The sequence below is a fragment of the Wyeomyia smithii genome, chromosome 2, assembly GCF_029784165.1.
Source record: "Wyeomyia smithii strain HCP4-BCI-WySm-NY-G18 chromosome 2, ASM2978416v1, whole genome shotgun sequence".
Taxonomy (NCBI): domain Eukaryota; kingdom Metazoa; phylum Arthropoda; class Insecta; order Diptera; family Culicidae; genus Wyeomyia; species Wyeomyia smithii.
The window spans coordinates 160281288-160297607 of record NC_073695.1 but is presented as its reverse complement, the minus strand read 5'-3'; the positions used below and the strand labels follow the sequence as shown (position 1 = coordinate 160297607).

The 16320-nt window shown below is 50.1% G+C and overlaps 3 protein-coding genes across 3 annotated transcripts in view; 1 reads left to right on the top strand and 2 right to left on the bottom strand.

Annotated features, from left to right (window-relative positions):
• The window catches only part of LOC129720154 (uncharacterized), a 42726-nt gene extending 36647 nt beyond the window's left edge, over positions 1 to 6079 (bottom strand). Inside the window, exons 1-3 of the mRNA XM_055671588.1 lie at positions 5816 to 6079; positions 4995 to 5645; positions 4555 to 4845 (exon numbers count right to left, since the gene is read on the bottom strand). Of these exons, the coding sequence (XP_055527563.1) occupies positions 4555 to 4845; positions 4995 to 5645; positions 5816 to 6079 (1206 nt within the window). The remainder of the gene's footprint in view (positions 1 to 4554; positions 4846 to 4994; positions 5646 to 5815) is intronic.
• LOC129726187 (pickpocket protein 11-like) overlaps positions 1 to 16320 on the top strand; it is a 492216-nt gene that overhangs the window by 282379 nt on the left and 193517 nt on the right. The gene's annotated exons all lie outside the window — the stretch shown is intronic.
• Positions 6099 to 7571, bottom strand: LOC129720153 (uncharacterized). The gene has a single exon (XM_055671587.1). The coding sequence runs from the start codon at positions 7569 to 7571 to the stop codon at positions 6099 to 6101; it is 1473 nt and encodes a 490-aa protein (XP_055527562.1).

Here is a 16320-nt window from a genome sequence, read left to right as displayed (position 1 = left end):
AACGAAAACAGCCACTAGCTCTTCCTTTCTACTTACAGCTATATGAGCGTGTGTGGCTAGCAGAGCTTAACAATCAAGAGTACTTTTTTCTCGTCGAAATCCGTATTGAGTAGGTGACAGGATGCGTTCTTTTTCTGCCCAAGGCTTGTCTTGGGCTGCTATTCTCCAGTCTCCCCTTACACCCGCTGCTCTGGCATCCTCGTCGACAGCACACATCCAGCGCGAGCGCGGTCTACCTCAAGTCGTCGGCATCTCTCCGGTTCTTTACTAAATATTATCTTTGCTGGTCGCTCATCCGCCATCCGTGCTACATTGCCAGCCCACTGTAACCTGCCGTGTTTCAACAGCTTGACAATATCAGCGTGTTTGTATACTTCGTACAGCTCGTGATTCATGCGCCTGCGCCACACCCCGTTCTCTAGTTTGCCTCCGAGTATTGATCGCAGGATTCTACGCTCGAAGACCCCAAGCGCTCGTCGATCGGCCTCCTTCCACGTCCACGATTCATGTCCGTAGAGCGCCACCGGGAGGATCAGAGTCCTATAGAGCGCAAATTTCGTACGGATCTATAGGCTACGGGACCTAAGCTGGCTACGCAGTCCGTAATAAGCCCTATTCGCCGCCGCAATCCGCCTCCTCACCTCGCGGCTCACCCCGTTGTCACATGTCACGAGAATACCAAGATAAACAAATTCGTCGACCACTACGAAAGTATCCCCATCCATCTCCACCGCAGCACCAACACCCGTAGAACTACCACGCTTTCTGCCAGCCACCATGTACTTCGTTTTGGCAGTGTTTATGGTGAGTCCAATTCTCGCAGCTTCCCTTTTGAGAGCCGTGAAGGCCTCCTCAACTGCTCTAAGGTCAACACCAATTATATCAATGTCGTCCGCAAAGCCCAGAAGCATGTGAGACTTAGTGATGATGGTGCCGCTTCTCTGCACACCTGCCCTCCGTATTGCACCTTCCAAAGCTACGTTGAACAGCAAGTTCGAGAGCCCGTCACCTTGCTTTAGACCATCCAACGTCACAAACGCGTCCGAAAATTCGCCCGCTGTTATGACGCATGATGTGAATTCGTCAAGCGTTGCACGTAACAGTTTAATTAGTTTTGTTGGGAAACAATGTTCTAGCATTATTCGCCAAAGATCGTTGCGTTTCACTGTGTCGTACGCCGCCTTAAAGTCTATGTTTCGGGGGTGAATCGACGAGAAATTTATCCTGACTGGCGGCGGACACTTCCCGGCACTGTAGTAATTTGACCGACCAAACGAAATGCGGAAATAGCGAAGCAAAAAATGGTTTTCGAACCGACGACTTATAACTTTGTAGGAATGCGAACTTTACTCTATGTACCTTACCTTATCAATCAGACGAGAGCCGTGGTGGCTCGTGCTGTATCAAGAATTTGTCGCCATGTTGCTCGGTTTTGGGTTGTGTTTCGCCAGTTCCCCAGGCGTCTCATCACCCGCAAGTCTCCTTCGACCTGATCGAGCCATCGTGCACGCTGCGCCCCTCTATTTCTGGTGTCGGTAGGGTTGCCGAAGAGAAGTGATTTCACAGTTTCTGGATCTCTTTGCCGGTGTTATTGTCGGCGGTCACCAGTGACCCCAAATACACGAACTGATCATCGACCACCTCAAGCTCATCACCGTCTACAGAGACTTGAGTTGGGAGGCTGATGTTGTTCTCCTTGGAGCCTCTCGCTCGCATGTATTCTGTTTTATACGCATTTATCTGCAGTCCGATCCGTCCAGTTTCGGCTTTCAGTCGGGCGTAAGTTTTCTCCGCCGCCGCAAAGTTACGTGATATGATGTCGAAGTCATCCGCGAAGCCCAGAAGCTGAACAGACCTTGTGAAAATTGTGCCCCTCGTGTCGATGCCCGCCCTCCGGATCACACCCTCAAGGGCGATGTTAAACAGCAAACAGGAAAGTCCATCACCTTGTCTCAACGCTCTGCGCGATTCAAAGGGACTTGGGAGTATCCCCGAAACACGCACGTAGCACATCACTTGCGCCATGGTGGCTCTGATCAATCGAGTCAGTTTGTCCGGAAATCCGTTTTCGTGCATGATATGCCATAGCTGTTCTCGATCGACTATATCATAGGCCGCCGTGAAGTCAATGAAGATGTGATGTGTGGACACGTTGTACTCGCGACATTTCTGTAAGATCTGTCGGATTGAGAAGATCTGGTCCGTGGTGGCACGGGCTCCCATGAAACCCGCTTGGTACTGACCCACGAACTTCCTGGTTAAAGGTGATAGACGACGGAACAGGATCTGAGAGAGTATTTTGTAGGCGGCATTGACAAGCGAGATACCGCGGTAGTTGCGGAACTCCAGCTTGTCGCCCTTTTTGTAGATGGGACAGACGACTCCCTCCATGCACTCGGCTGGCAGTTTTCCCTCCTCCCAAATCCTGGAAATGACCCAGTGCAGTGCTCTAGCCAGCGCCTCTTTTCCATGTTTCAAGAGCTCGTTCGGCAGTCCGTCTTTGCCTGTGGCTTCATTGTTTTTCAGCTTCCCGATCTCACAAAGAACTTCGTGAATATCGGGAGCTGGTACTCGGTCATCCGCTGCTGGTGCTCCTTGGAGCAGGACCGCTTCTGTTTACTGTTTCGCCATTCAGGTGTCCATCGAAGTACTCCTTCCACCTGTCGACCACCTCGCTGGCATCCGTGAGAAGGTTCCCATCCACGTCGTTGCACATGTCGGCTTGCGGCACATAGCCTCTGCGGGACTGGTTTACCTACTCATAGAATTTCCGCGTTTCACTGGCACGGTACAGCTGCTCTAGCTACTCATGTTCACGATCCTCTTGCTGGCGCTTCTTTCGTCTGAGAATCGTGGTCATGTCGTTCCGTGCCCGTTTGTAATTGGCCTTGTTCTCTCTCGTTGACCTGCCCAGGTATATCGCCCAGGTCCGGTTCTTCTCATTCACGCTGCCTCGCACTCCCCGTCATACCAGTCGTTTCTGCTACTCGGTGCTTCCACTCCTAGTGTCGCTGTTGCGGCCTCCCCGATAGCTGTGCGAATGCTGCACCAGCCGTCTTCAAGAGGCAATGCGCCCAGCCCCTCCGCTGTGGGTAGCACCGCTTCAAGCTGTTGCGCGTATTCCTCCGCAGCCTGGGAGTTCCGGAGCTGCTTAATATTGAGCCGCGAGGTTCGGTGGTGTCGCGCGTGGTATACGGTCGACAGTTTTGAGCGCAATGATACCGCAACTAGGTAGTGGTCCGAGCCAATCCGCACCGCGATAGGTACATACGTTTGTAATGTCTGAGAAGAAGCGGCCGTCGATGAGAACACGGTGTGCAGGCTGTGCATTCACCGGCTTGTACATTTCTTCCCTACCGATCTGCGCGTTCATGTCCCCGATGACGATCTTGATGTCTCTACGCGAGCTGCTATCGAAGAGTTTCTCCAGCTGTGCGTAGAACTCTTCTTTCTCTACATCGGGTCTTCCTTCGTGAGGGCAGTGCACATTGAGGATAGTGTAGTTGTAGAACCGGCCTTTTATTTTCAACAAACACAACCTGTCGCTGATCGCCTGCCACTTGATCACACGACTGTGCATCCTGCTCAGCACTATAAAGCCGGTACCCAGCTCATTGGTAGTGCCGCCGCTCTGGTAGTACTGTGCCCTGCGACCACAAATCCTCCGTACCTTCTCTCCTTTCCGGCAAAGCTCCTGGAGCGCAACGATGTCGAAGTGGCGGGGTTCCAGCTGATCCAGTAGAATCCGGTCGCCACCCGGGGCGTTCAGCGATCTACAGTTCCATGTACCGAACTTCCAATCGTCGTCCTTATTTCGTCGCCTAGGTCATTGCCAATTGTTCCGGTCCGTATTCGATTCTTGATTGTTCGTAGTATTTTAATGTTTCGGCATGCTGCCTTACTAGGGCTGCGGATGCCTAGTCTCGCGACGGGGCTGCCGTCTTGAGTGTAGCTGGCGAGACGCCGCATTTCATAATTCAGTCGTCCGCTCCAGATCAAACGCTGTTTGAACCGCCCCTAACATGGGGAACAGACGCTCGGACAAGCTGCCCTCCTTGGAGAGCAGCTCCCCCTTTCCTGTCAGCATACGACCAAGTTCCCACCGGTTCACTGATCTTCCCTTGGTTGCTCGTATCCCAGTCGGCACTACGTGGAGGTAGGGGTAGGAGTTGCTGTGCATTATGCTGTGGACCACAATAAGGTCTATTTTATGCCAACTAGTACGGGTGTACTGCTGGTACGCACTGCCCAGCCGTTTATCTACCAACTCTACGACGGTTCTATTTGTTCTGTCTTATACATTGCATTGGTAACAATGATTTCCGGTCTTTTGTCTGCGTGTGTGCATTTTATAGCGAATGTGAATCAAAGTAAGTAAATGTAGATAAGTATAATTCTGGGATGATTTGTGTTGGATTTTATTTTATAGTAAATTCTAATTTTCATTCTATTTTCAGGTATTTAGAAGAGTTGCTGTTCTCAACATGCCAGCCGCCGTTGAAACCGTCCGTTTCAACCGACAACCACGTCGGAAGTTGATGTTGATGCGTCTACCTCGTCGTCGGAATCGATTGGAAGGACCGTAATCTCCGTGACCGCTCGCTTGAAATCCTTCGAAGCCGTCCTGACTACCACGACTCGGACTCGCCCGTCCGAACCGGGGATAGTTTCGATGATGCGTCCGAGAGGCCATTGTAGTGGAGGGTAGTTGTCTAGCTTCAACAGCACCAATTGACCCTTGCGGACGTCCACTGCCGAGTGCCTCCACTTGCTGCGCTGGTGGAACTGGCTAACGTAGTCCCGCGACCAACAACGCCAAAGATCTTGGACCGAGCGTTGCATATCCTGCAAACGGGTGAAGCGATTAGGGAACTGGTGAAGTAGATCAGGCTCAGGAATGGAGACAAGAGACTCTCCAATGAGAAAGTGCCCTGGGGTCAGAACGGAGAGGTCGTTAGGCGAATCAGAAATGGGAACAAGAGGACTGCCTCTACTTGAGCAACAACCGTTAGGAACTGGTCCATTGTGAAAGCCTTTTGTCCCATGACGCGACGAAAATGGTACTTAAACGATTTCACTCCGGCTTCCCTGATGCCTCCGAAATGTGGAGAGCGGGCTGGAATGAACCGGAAGGTGATGCCATTGTCCGCACAGTAGAGACCCCATTCCGCCGACTGGAACTGCCGCAGATATTCTTTCCGCAGCTGACGCAGCTCACGATCTGCTCCGACGAAAGCGGATGCATTGTCACAGTGCAACTGAAGAACCCGACCGCGTTTTGCAACGAAGCGTTTGACGGCGTTTATGCACGCGGCGGACGACAGATCAGCGACGACCTCGAGATGCACGGCCTTCACCACCATGCAGACGTGCAATGCGACGTACAACTTAACGGACGAGCCTTTCCCAATTAACGGACGAATGAGAAACGGCCCACAGTAATCCATCCCCGAGTACGTAAAAGCTCGAGCTGGCCTGAGGCGAAACGACGGATAAGGTGACATAATCTGATTTCCTGTTGTAGGATTGCACCAGAAGCAGGTGACGCATCGTCGGAAAACTTTACGAGCCAACTCACGACCCCGGAGTGGCCAGAATCGTTGACGGATGGTAGAGAGCACCAGCGACGGTCCACCGTGAAGTGTCTGAAGATGGCGATGAGGACGCTCAGACTATGTTTTGCTGGAAGCAGAATCGGAAAGTGAGTGTCGAACGGTGCGTTTAAGTTTTTCAACCTTCCGTCCATCCGAAGTAATCCGAAATCGTCCATGAATATGTTCAGGTTTTGTAGTGCCGATTTCAATGCGACCCTCACTGTGTTCTCGGTCTGCTTTCGACTGTGCAGTTGAACTTCTGTTGGGAATTCCTGGCGTTGGGCGAGGCGAACTAATGATTTCAGCACACAGTTCACTACTTGAGGCGACAGCGGGGACAACACGCGTTGATTTTTCGGAAGCTTGCAGTTGTGCCGAAACCGAAAGCAGTACGCGACGAAGCGCGTTAGCTTGGCTAACTCCGAGAATGCACTAAAGATGGTTCTGTTGTCTTGTAGTAGATGTAGGTAAACCAACATACGCATCTCCTCCTCCAATTCCGTTTTATTCGGCATCGAAATCGGAAACATTGGCGGGGAATGTGAGATACTCTGGCCCATGCCACCACAGCTTGTCGTAGATGATCTGGCTTGCAAGTAATCCTCGGGAGATATGGTCGGCAGGATTTAGATCGGTCGGTACGTGCATCCACTGCGCATCCTTCGTTAAGCGTTGGATCTCTGCGACCCGATTCGACACGAAGACTTTCCAGGAATTTGATCTGGATTTGATACAGTGAAGTGCGATAGTAGAGTCGGTCCAAAATGTGATTGGTCCAGTGATGTTGGTGTCAGTTCGTATGCAGTGGACCAGTTGACTCCCGAGAAGGGCTGCGCGGAGCTCCAAGCGTGGAATTAACTTTCCACGAAGAGGTGCGACGCGAGATTTCGACGTGAGCAGGTGCGAATGGAGCTGGCCATACTCATCCAAAGATACGATGTACACGCAGCATCCGAATCCCTTCTGCGAGGCATCGCAGAAGCAGTGTACTGAGTACTGGCGTTCTGTATCCTTGTTCCACAGGACCCTTTTTGGAACCTGCAGCGGGATAAGCTCCTTAATGTTTGCACGATACTTCTTCCACCATACGGCTGCTTCTTTCGCAAGCTCAGATTCCCACGAGATATGTGCTGCCCAGGGAGATTGGATGAACATTTTGGCACTGACCACCACAGGTCCTAGGAGTCCAAGCGGGTCGAATAGTTGGGACATTTCCGACACGACAATCCGCTTGGTGACGACCTCAAGCTCTGGAAGAGCGGGAACCTTGATTTTGAAGACGTCATGCTGGTGAGGGAACCACAACAACCCCAAAGTTTTGACGGCTTGCGAACGATCGAGCTCCAAATCTGCTGAGGTCTCCCAGAGTTCTTCTGGGACTTGACTGAGGACTGTCTTGCAGTTGGATGCCCACTTGCGAAATACAAAACCACCGGATTTCGTAGAACGTAGAACGTCGTCTACGTAGGTGCCTTTCCGTATCACTGGCACAGCCAGCGGAAAGCGATGTCCTTCGTCTGTAGCTAATTGATTTAAAACGCGAGCAGCATGGAATGGCGAACTTGCAAGACCGTAAGTGACGGTTTTAAGTTGATACTTGCGGTTTGGTTCTGACGGATTGTTGCGCCAGAGAATTTGCTGGAACTTTCGGTCATCTGGGTGAACCCACATCTGGCGAAACATCTTCTCCGCATCGGCGGATATGGCGAATCGTGGTAAACGGAAGTTGATGATTGTAGCAAATAGAGCTGGCTGAATATGGTATTTTTGTGGTCGTACTCTCTGGACGCTGGATGGCATGCTGGTGAAGGAAAACTGTGGGCTACGCGATGCGACGGGACTCAACTCTATATGACCCAACCTCTCATACTCCTCCATGAACTCAGAATAGCTTTTACGAAGATGGTCATCAATGAAGAACCGTTTTTCCATTTGCTGGAACCTTCGAACAGCGGCGGGGTATGAATCTCCTAGCATTTCCACCTTGTCTTCCTTGAGTGGCAGACGAACGACATAGCGGCCCGTTTCGTCACGAGTAACAGTCGATTGAAAGTGTTCTTCGCAGAATTGTTCGTCTGGAGTGAGAGCTTAACCGTCATCAAAATTCTCGATTTCCCAGAATCGTTGAAGCATGGTATCAAGCGTATCTTCTACGCAGAAGTGGCAGGACTGTGTGTCAGTGACCTCTGTGGTTGGCTGCTCTATCTTTCCACAGACGATATAGCCCAGAACCGTTTTCTGCAACGTGAAATAGTCAGCGGCAAGAGAGAGTTGCAGGTTTTCGAGAAGCTCGAAAAATAGACCAGCTCCGATTGTCATGTCCACACCTTGGCTAATGTTAAATTGCGGATCGGCCAGTGGAAGATTTCCAGGGATCCGCCAGCGAGAGTTGTCAATGTGGTGACTAGGCAGCGAGACGGTAAGCTTCGGCAGTACTAAGCAGTCCAGTTGGGTCATGAAATTTTCGAAACGAGAGGCGAGCGAGATGGTTACAGCATAGCGAACGTTAACAAATTCAGTTTCGTTCGTGTCAAACGAAGCTTTTGGCATAGCGCTTCGGAGATGAAACTTGGCTGTGAACCGCTACCGAGGACGTATTTGTTATCAATATCTTTCACTTTGACCACTGCTGTTGACAGAAGACCTGTTGACTGCCGAGGTTGAGTCACTGTTTCTGCACTTTGACAGGCAGTGTGAGGCGGAACGACATCGACCGACGAATGTGAGAAAGACTTACCGCGCGACGGCTGCGATCGAACCGACGAATTGATAGGTAGTGAGGCAACAGCGAACTCCTGCGACGAAGAGGTTTGGAACGAAATGCGACATTTGGCACGACTGTGAAGTGGATGCTGCAGCGGGTTGGTACACTGTGGGCTGCTTGACTGTTGCCACTGGTAGTGAACCAGAAGCCGACGAGAGAGGTGGCAGGTGTAACAATGAGTGGTGCTTCTTGGAGCAGCTTTTGCAGGAACCGCTGGAGCAGTTTTTCGCTTGATGTGTTTCCTTAAGACAGTTAATGCACAGCCCGTGCTTCTTCACGACTTCGAACCGTTGTTGTGGAGAGAGTGTTCGAAACTGGTCACACTGAAACAGGAAGTGAGCGTGCTTACAGTTGACGCCCTGGGTAACGCTGTCGGAAGCGACATGGGCAACAACTGATCGGGGTTTGGAATGCTTGATCTCGAACTGGGTGTTTGCCGAAAGGGAGAGCTTTAAAGTTTGTACGATTCGCGATCTTCTGTGTATAAACTCGAGTAATTCTCGGTAATTCGGGTATTCATCGCCTGCGGAAACAAGTGTCTCCCACTCACGGAGTGTAACGCTATCAAGACATTGACTCAATCGCTCTACTAGAAAGGCGTTCCAATGGTTTTCAGAATTTTCGAGTTTATTCAACAGCTGTACATGACGATCGAATTCGTCGGCGAGATCTGCAAGTCCCTGTGCAGACTCTTTTTTCAGCGAAGAAATTGTAAGTAGGGCAGAAACATTCCGTTTCACCAGCAAATTTGTGTTTTCAAAACGTTCCTTCAACAAATTCCATGCAACAAGGTAATTGTTGGCGGAAATTTCGAGCGAGAAAATAACACGAGCCGCTTCGCCAGAAAGGCCTGCTCGCAAGTAATGCATTTTTTGCACTGCCGTAAGTTGCACACTCGAGTGAATAAGCGAGATGTATTACTTACTTACTTCCTTTTTTGGCTAACGGACCGTTCACCGCTCTAGGGCCGAACGAATTAGAGATGTCCAGCTTCTTCTGTCTTGTGCAGCCGTTCTCCAGTCTCCCCGTACACCAGCAGATCGTGCATCTTCTTCCACCGCGCACATCCACCGCGTGCGAGGCCTACTACGGAGTCGACGGCCTCTTCCTGGTTCTCTACTGTAGATAGTTTTAGCGGCTCTCTCGTCAGGCATCCTGGCTACGTGTCCAGCCCACTGAAGCCTGCCCGCTGTATTACTTTCACTATATCAGCATGTTTGTGTACCTGGTACAACTCGTGATTCATGCGTCTGCGCCACACTCCACCTTCCAATTTACCTTCAAGTATCGATCGCAGAACTTTACGCTCAAAAACTCCGAACACTCGTCGATCAGCTTTCTTCAGCGTCCATTCTTCATGTCCGTAAAGGGCCAGTATCAGCGTCCTATACAGCGCTAGTTTTGTGCGAGTTTGTAAACTACGGGACCTTAGCTGGCCCTTTTCGCAGCTGCAACTCGTCGTTTCACTTCACGGCTCATATCTTTGTCACATGTCACAAGCGTACCAAGATAAACGAATTCGTCAACCACTTCAAATCGTTCCCCATCTATCTCCACCTCAGCACCACCACCACGGGGACTCCCACGCTCTCTGCCAGCTACCATGTACTTCGTTTTGGCAGAGTTAATGGCAAGTCCCAATCTCGCTGCTTCTCTCTTAAAAGGTACGAAAGCTTCCTCCACGGCCTTACGGTTGATACCGATGATATCGACGTCATCCGCAAAACCAAGAAGCATGTGAGATTTCGTGATGATCGTACCGTTTCTCTCGACGTTTGCTCTTCGTACTGCACCCTCAAGAGCGATGTTAAACAGTAGGTTGGAGAGCGCATCCCTCTGCTTCAGTCCATCCAACGTTAAGAACGCGGCTGATGTCTCGCCAGCTATCCGCACGCACGATTTTGATCCCTGCAGTGTCATACGACTCAGCTTTATTAGTTTCGTAGAGAAACCGTGTTCCAGCATGATCTGCCACAGCTCGTTTCTTTTCACTGAGTCGTATGCCGCCATGAAGTCCACAAACAGATGGTGAGTCGATAAGTTGTACTCCCGGAACTTATCGAGGATCTGTCGCAGGGTGAAAATTTGATCCGTCGTGGAACGCCCTTCTCGAAAACCAGCCTGGTATTCGCCAACGAAGGATTCCGTTAACGGTCTCAATCTGAAGAACAGGATACAAGAGAGCACTTTATATGCGGAGTTGAGCGACGTTATCCTTCGATAGTTGCCACAATCCAATCGATGGCCCTTCTTATAGATAGGGCATATGAGGCCTTCCAACCAGTCGTTCGGCATTTGTTCGTCAGCCCAGATTCTATGTATTATCTGGTGGATCACATAGTACAGCCGCTCGCCTCCCGCTTTAGAAGTTCGGCCGGGATACCGTCCTTCCCAGCGGCCTTGCCGTTTTTCAGCTCATTAATCGCCTTTTTCACCTCCTCCTGTGTTGGTGGCTCCACAGCTTGTTCGTCACTCATAATCGTCATCCTGTTCCTGCTCTGCTCATCCGGCTCCTCACCTGCAACCGTCGGTTTATCAGTTTATCAGTAAGCAGGTTGCCGTCCTTGTCGTTACACATGACCGGCACAGGGAAATTTCTGCTCCTGACTCTGTTTACAGTTCTATAGAATCTCCGCACGTCGTTTTCAGCATAGCTGTCCTCTGCGCTGGCAAGCACCTGCTCCTCGTACTCGCGCTTCTTCCGACGGTGAGTTCTATTTTCAGCAGCTCTTGCCACCCTGTACCTCTCTCTGTTCTGCCGCGTAACCGCAGTGAGCATGCGGCTCCTGGAACGGTTCTTCTCATCTGTCGCTCTCTGGCAATCGGTATCGAACCAGCCGTTAGGCTGTCTTACACGCGTCGTACCTACCACCTCTCTCGCAGTCGTTTCGATGGCGCCGTGAATCCCCAGCCCATTTATGTCTTCCACTCCTTCCTCCTGCTGTTCTGCGATCCGTCGATCTAGCTCTCTGGCGTATTCTGCTGCCACGCCATCAGCTTTCAACCGTTGAATGTTGAAACGCGTCGTCCTCTCTGTGCGAGATTTCAGCACGGTCGACAACCGTGCGCGGATCTTACAAACGACGAGATAATGGTCATGGTCAATGTTTGGTCCCCGAAAATACCCAACATCAGTAACATCCGAAAAGTGCCGACCGTCAATCAGTACGTGATCGATCTGGGAGCAGGCTTCTTCATTTGGATGCCTCCAGGTGTGTTTCCGAATATTCAAACGTGGAAAATAGGAGCTTCATATGGCCATTCCTCTGGCCGCGGCAAAGTTTATCAGCCTCAGGCCGTTTTCATTGGTTGACGAGTTGAGGCTATGCCTTCCAATGACCGGACGGAAGAATTCCTCCCTCCCAACCTGTGCGTTTGCGTCTGCGATGACGACTTTTACGTCGTGTTTTGGGCACTCGTCATAGATTCGCTCAAGCTTGTCATAAAACTCATCTTTGACTTCATCGGATTTGTCGTTTGTCGGTGCGTAGGTGTTGATTAAACTGTAGTTGAAGAATTGGCCCTTAATTCTCAACACGCATATACGGTCATCTACGGGCATCCACCGGATGACACTTTTTTTTTTTTATTTCCCAGCACTACGAAACCGACGCCCCGTTCCGCTGCTTTGCCGCCACTGTAGTAGATGTGGTACTTGAAAGAAGTGCGTGCAATAGGGTCTACTGCACGGAATTCCCTTTCTCCGGAATTTGGCCACCGAACCTCCTGAATCGCTGCGATTTCGACTCCCTGCCGCTGTAGTTCTCGAGCAAGCAAGCCAGCCCGCGCCGGTTCATTGAGAGATCGGACGTTCCAAGTACCCAATTTCCAATCGTTTATCTTAATCTTTTTCCGTGTTCGTAGCCTCGGTCTTTGCCGAATGATCCGTTCCGTATTTCTAAATTCGTTCGTGGTTGATGAAAGGTTTCGGTATGCTACCTTACCAGGGTCGCGATACCTACATCCTGCTGATGGGGCTGCCATCTTAGGTGTAGCTGGCGGGATACAGCATTCCATAATTCAGCCGCCCGCTCCGGGTCAGACGCTATTGTACGTCGCCCCTATGGGGATACAGCCGCGTACGACCCCCTTCCCAGTCAGCATACGACCATAGTTTCCACCGGGGTTGGTTACCCGATCTCCGCTAAGGTTACTCGTTTTCCGGTCGGCATCACGTGGAGGTTGGGATAGTGGTTGCTAGACAGAGGTGAATGGCCACATTAGGGTCTCAAGTTACACGTGTCCAGCCATTCACCAAGATGTATAGATCGCGAAATTAAGCCCAATCATCGAGATTCCCAGAAAACTCCTTAAATTTTATTTGCGGCAGACGAACGCTCGACGAGATGGGAACAACGGACGAGAGTGGTTGTGCTGGAGCGGGGGGTGGTACGGGTGGTACGGGTGGTACGGGTTGTACAGGGATTTTACTTTGCAATGACGCTTTAAGTTCATAATAGATGGCTTGAAAGTCTTGCCTCTCTTCAGCGAAATCTTCTTCATTATCCTCAAGAATCTCAATTTCATCTTGAGTCTCCTCAAATTCTCGCCATAGAGCATCAAGACGTTGAATGCGAATGGCAACTTGGGCAACTTTAGTGGGATCGAATTCGTCGTCGAAAGTTTTTATAAATTTTGCAGAACCAAAAATGTTGGTCCACCGACGGTATAAAATTTTCAACTTTGTTTGCTTAGACGTTTTCTGCTTTTTGGGCGTCATTTTTGCCAAACCAAACGTAACGAAATTCACGTACCTGTGCTTTCTGCTACTTACCAACACCTTGCCCTAACCTCCCCTGAGCTCTTCTAGGTTCGATCGGTCCGCCGATACAAATGTTGCCACTGGTGGTCACCAAATGTTGTTGAAGATGGTGATGATTTGTCGCCGACGGGGTAGGAGAAGCGACTTGGTTGCGATCCACTGCCAGGGGCGTACCACTATCCACTGGGGAACACAGCTGCTGCTCGACGATGACGAGCGACGGCGATAATGACTGTTGCCACCCTTACTGATGCTGTTGGTTGGCCGAATATGATCGGCGATGACCACGACGACGACGACGCTGATGATTGCTGCTGCTGGGCAACAAATTTCTGCTCACCGCTGACGAACGGCAACGACAACGATGTTGCTAATTTAGCCTATCCGCGGCACGATTTGGTAGCTGGAAGATGTTTCTGCTGCTACTTGACGGGCGGACGACAATCGGCGATGAGAAGATTTCGACAAACGGGGCGAAGAGGTTAGCTTCGCTGATATAAGGTTGCCCAATCTGCGGCGACGATGGTGGCAGCGGGAAGATGCTTCTGCTGCTAACAGTCCGACTGAATAGCTAGTTCCGTACCGCTGGGGGACGACAATCGATAACTGGAACCTTCCAACTCACGTGGTGAAAAGGTTAGCTCCGTTGCAACTTCACTCTCCCGGGTTTCGGAACCAATGCTTTGGGGGTGAATCGACGAGAAATTTATCCGGACTGGCGGCGAACACTTCCCGGCACTGTAGTAATTTGACCGACCAAACGAAATGCGAAAAAAGCGAAGAAAAAAATGGTTTTCGGACCGACGACTTATAACTTTGTAGGAATGTGAACTTTACTCTACGATGGTTCTATTGGTTCTGTGTTATACATTGTTAACAATGATTTCCGTTCTCTTGTCTGCATGTGTGCATTTTATAGCGAAAGTGAATCAAAGTAAGTAAATGTAGGTAAGTATAATTCTGGGATGATTTGTGTTAGATTTTATTTTATAGTAAATTCTAATTTCTCTTTTCAGTCATTTAGAAGAGTTGCTGTTCTCAACAGTCTATGAACAGATGATGCGTCTGCAAGTGCAAACATTCTTCACCTCGTCCAATGTTGGTGGGTCCACAGTTTGTCCGTCCTCCCCTATTTCTATCCTGTTCCCTTCGACGATTCTCCTACCTTCCTCACCGTTCAACACCACTTCAAAATGTTGCTTCCATCGTCTGGCCAGCTGCGATTTATCGGTAATCAGGTTCCCCTCCCTGTCATTGCACATGGCAGGTACTGACACAGTCCGGTTCCTGATTCCGGTGATCGTTCTATAGAAGCTCCTCGTGTCGTGCCTGGTGAAGCAATTGTCCGCCTCCGCGAGGACGCCATCGTAGTGCTCACGTTTCTTACGGCGATGAAGCCTCTTTTCGGCAGCTCTTGCCTCCCGGTATTTCTCCCACATGTGACGCGTTACACGATTCGCTGCTACTAACGTGTTGGCCAAGGCTCGGTTCTTCTCCTCCGTCAGCTCTAGACACTCAGCATCGAACCACCCACTACGCGTGGTTCCCGTTGTCATGCCTATCACTTCTCGCGCTGTTTCGCTGACCGCATCATGGATGTGCTTCCACTGCTCGTTCAGGTCCACTCAAGTTGGTTCACCGATCCATCTATCAACTTTCCGAGTATACTCTGCAGCAACTCCTTCCGCTGATAACCTCTGGATGTCCAGATGTATCTTCCTCGCCGATCTCGATTTAAATACATTGGACAACCGGGCGCGAATCTTGTCTACCACGAGATAGTGATCCGAGTTGATGTTTGGCCCTCGAAAGGACCGCACATCTATGACGTCTGAAAAGTGCCGGCCGTCGATCAGCATGTGGTCGATCTGGGAGCAGGCCTCTCCATTGGGGTGTTTCCATGTGTGCTGCCGAATGTTCAGACGTGCAAAATGGGTACTACAGATGGCCATTCCCCTGGCCGCGCCGAAGTTCATTAACCTCAAGCCGTTGTCGTTGGTGGTAGAGTGAAGGCTTTCCCTACCAATAACGTGACGACAGAACTCCTCTCGTCCGACTTGTGCGTTCGTATCTCCGATGACGATATTTAAATCGTGCTGTGGGCACTCTCCATACGTTTTCTCGAAGAGCTCATAGAACTCCTCCTTCACGTCATCGGTTTTATCGTTTGTCGGCGCGTACACGCCGCCGTCTTGGGTGTAGATGGCGAGACACCGCATTTCATAGTTCAGCCGTCCGCTCCGGATCAGTCGCTGTTTGAGCCGCCCCTGACCTGGGGAACAGACGCTCAGGCAAGCTGCTCTTCAAAGAGAACAACTCCCCCTTCCCTGTCAGCATACGACCAAGTTCCCACCGGTTCACCGATCTTCCCTTGGTTGCTCGTATCCCAGTCGGTACCACGTAGAGGTAGGGATAGGAGTTGCTGGGCTTATGCTATGGACCACACTGTGGTCTATTTTATGCCAACTAGTACGGGTGTACTGCTGCTACGCATTGCCCAGCCGTTTACCAACCAATTCACCGAAGTGAATTTACTATGTAATTCCGCTGAAATTAGCAGTAACTGGATCGGTTTTGTTATCCTGCGAAAAAGCACCACAAAAGGGCCCTGAGCACTCACGGGGTATTTCCTAATTCTAACATCTCTTGGCTGAGGAGAGAGAGGCGGTACGGGTAATGAATCAGGTTTCGAAGCGGGCTCTGTAACGGGCTTCGGATCGGGTGCATAATCGGAGTGCAAATCAGGCTGCACACCAGGTTGATCTAGCAAGTCAATTCAGGGTCGCCGTCCTCCTCGCAGTCCATTGCAACAATGGATTCGAGGAGACAAAAGAGAAGAATCACCAAAAGCCGGAACCTTTTGTACAGTACACTATATAAATAATGGGATACTTAGCTGAGCGTAGATAAAGTCTTCACGATCAGAAGAGCATCACTAAAAAATTACAAAAATTACTATCAACGCGAAATAAGAAAAACATATTTTGTATTTTTCCATATAATTTTGGTAACAAAATTGAATCTGAATGTGTTATAAGAACAAAACCTGAAATGAAGTAGTTCTGAAACAAGTCTAACTGATTTTTCGTTTTTATTAAAACTCGTTGTTTCTAACAATGTTTGTTATTATATTGATCTATATACTATCTTATTTTGTTAGAAAGCTGATACATTAGTAACAAATTTCGATATGTGTTTGA

Bases quoted from the DNA above. Each gene is read 5' to 3' on its own strand.
- LOC129720153 (XM_055671587.1), bottom strand. From the start codon at position 7,571: ATGCTAGGAGATTCATACCCCGCCGCTGTTCGAAGGTTCCAGCAAATG.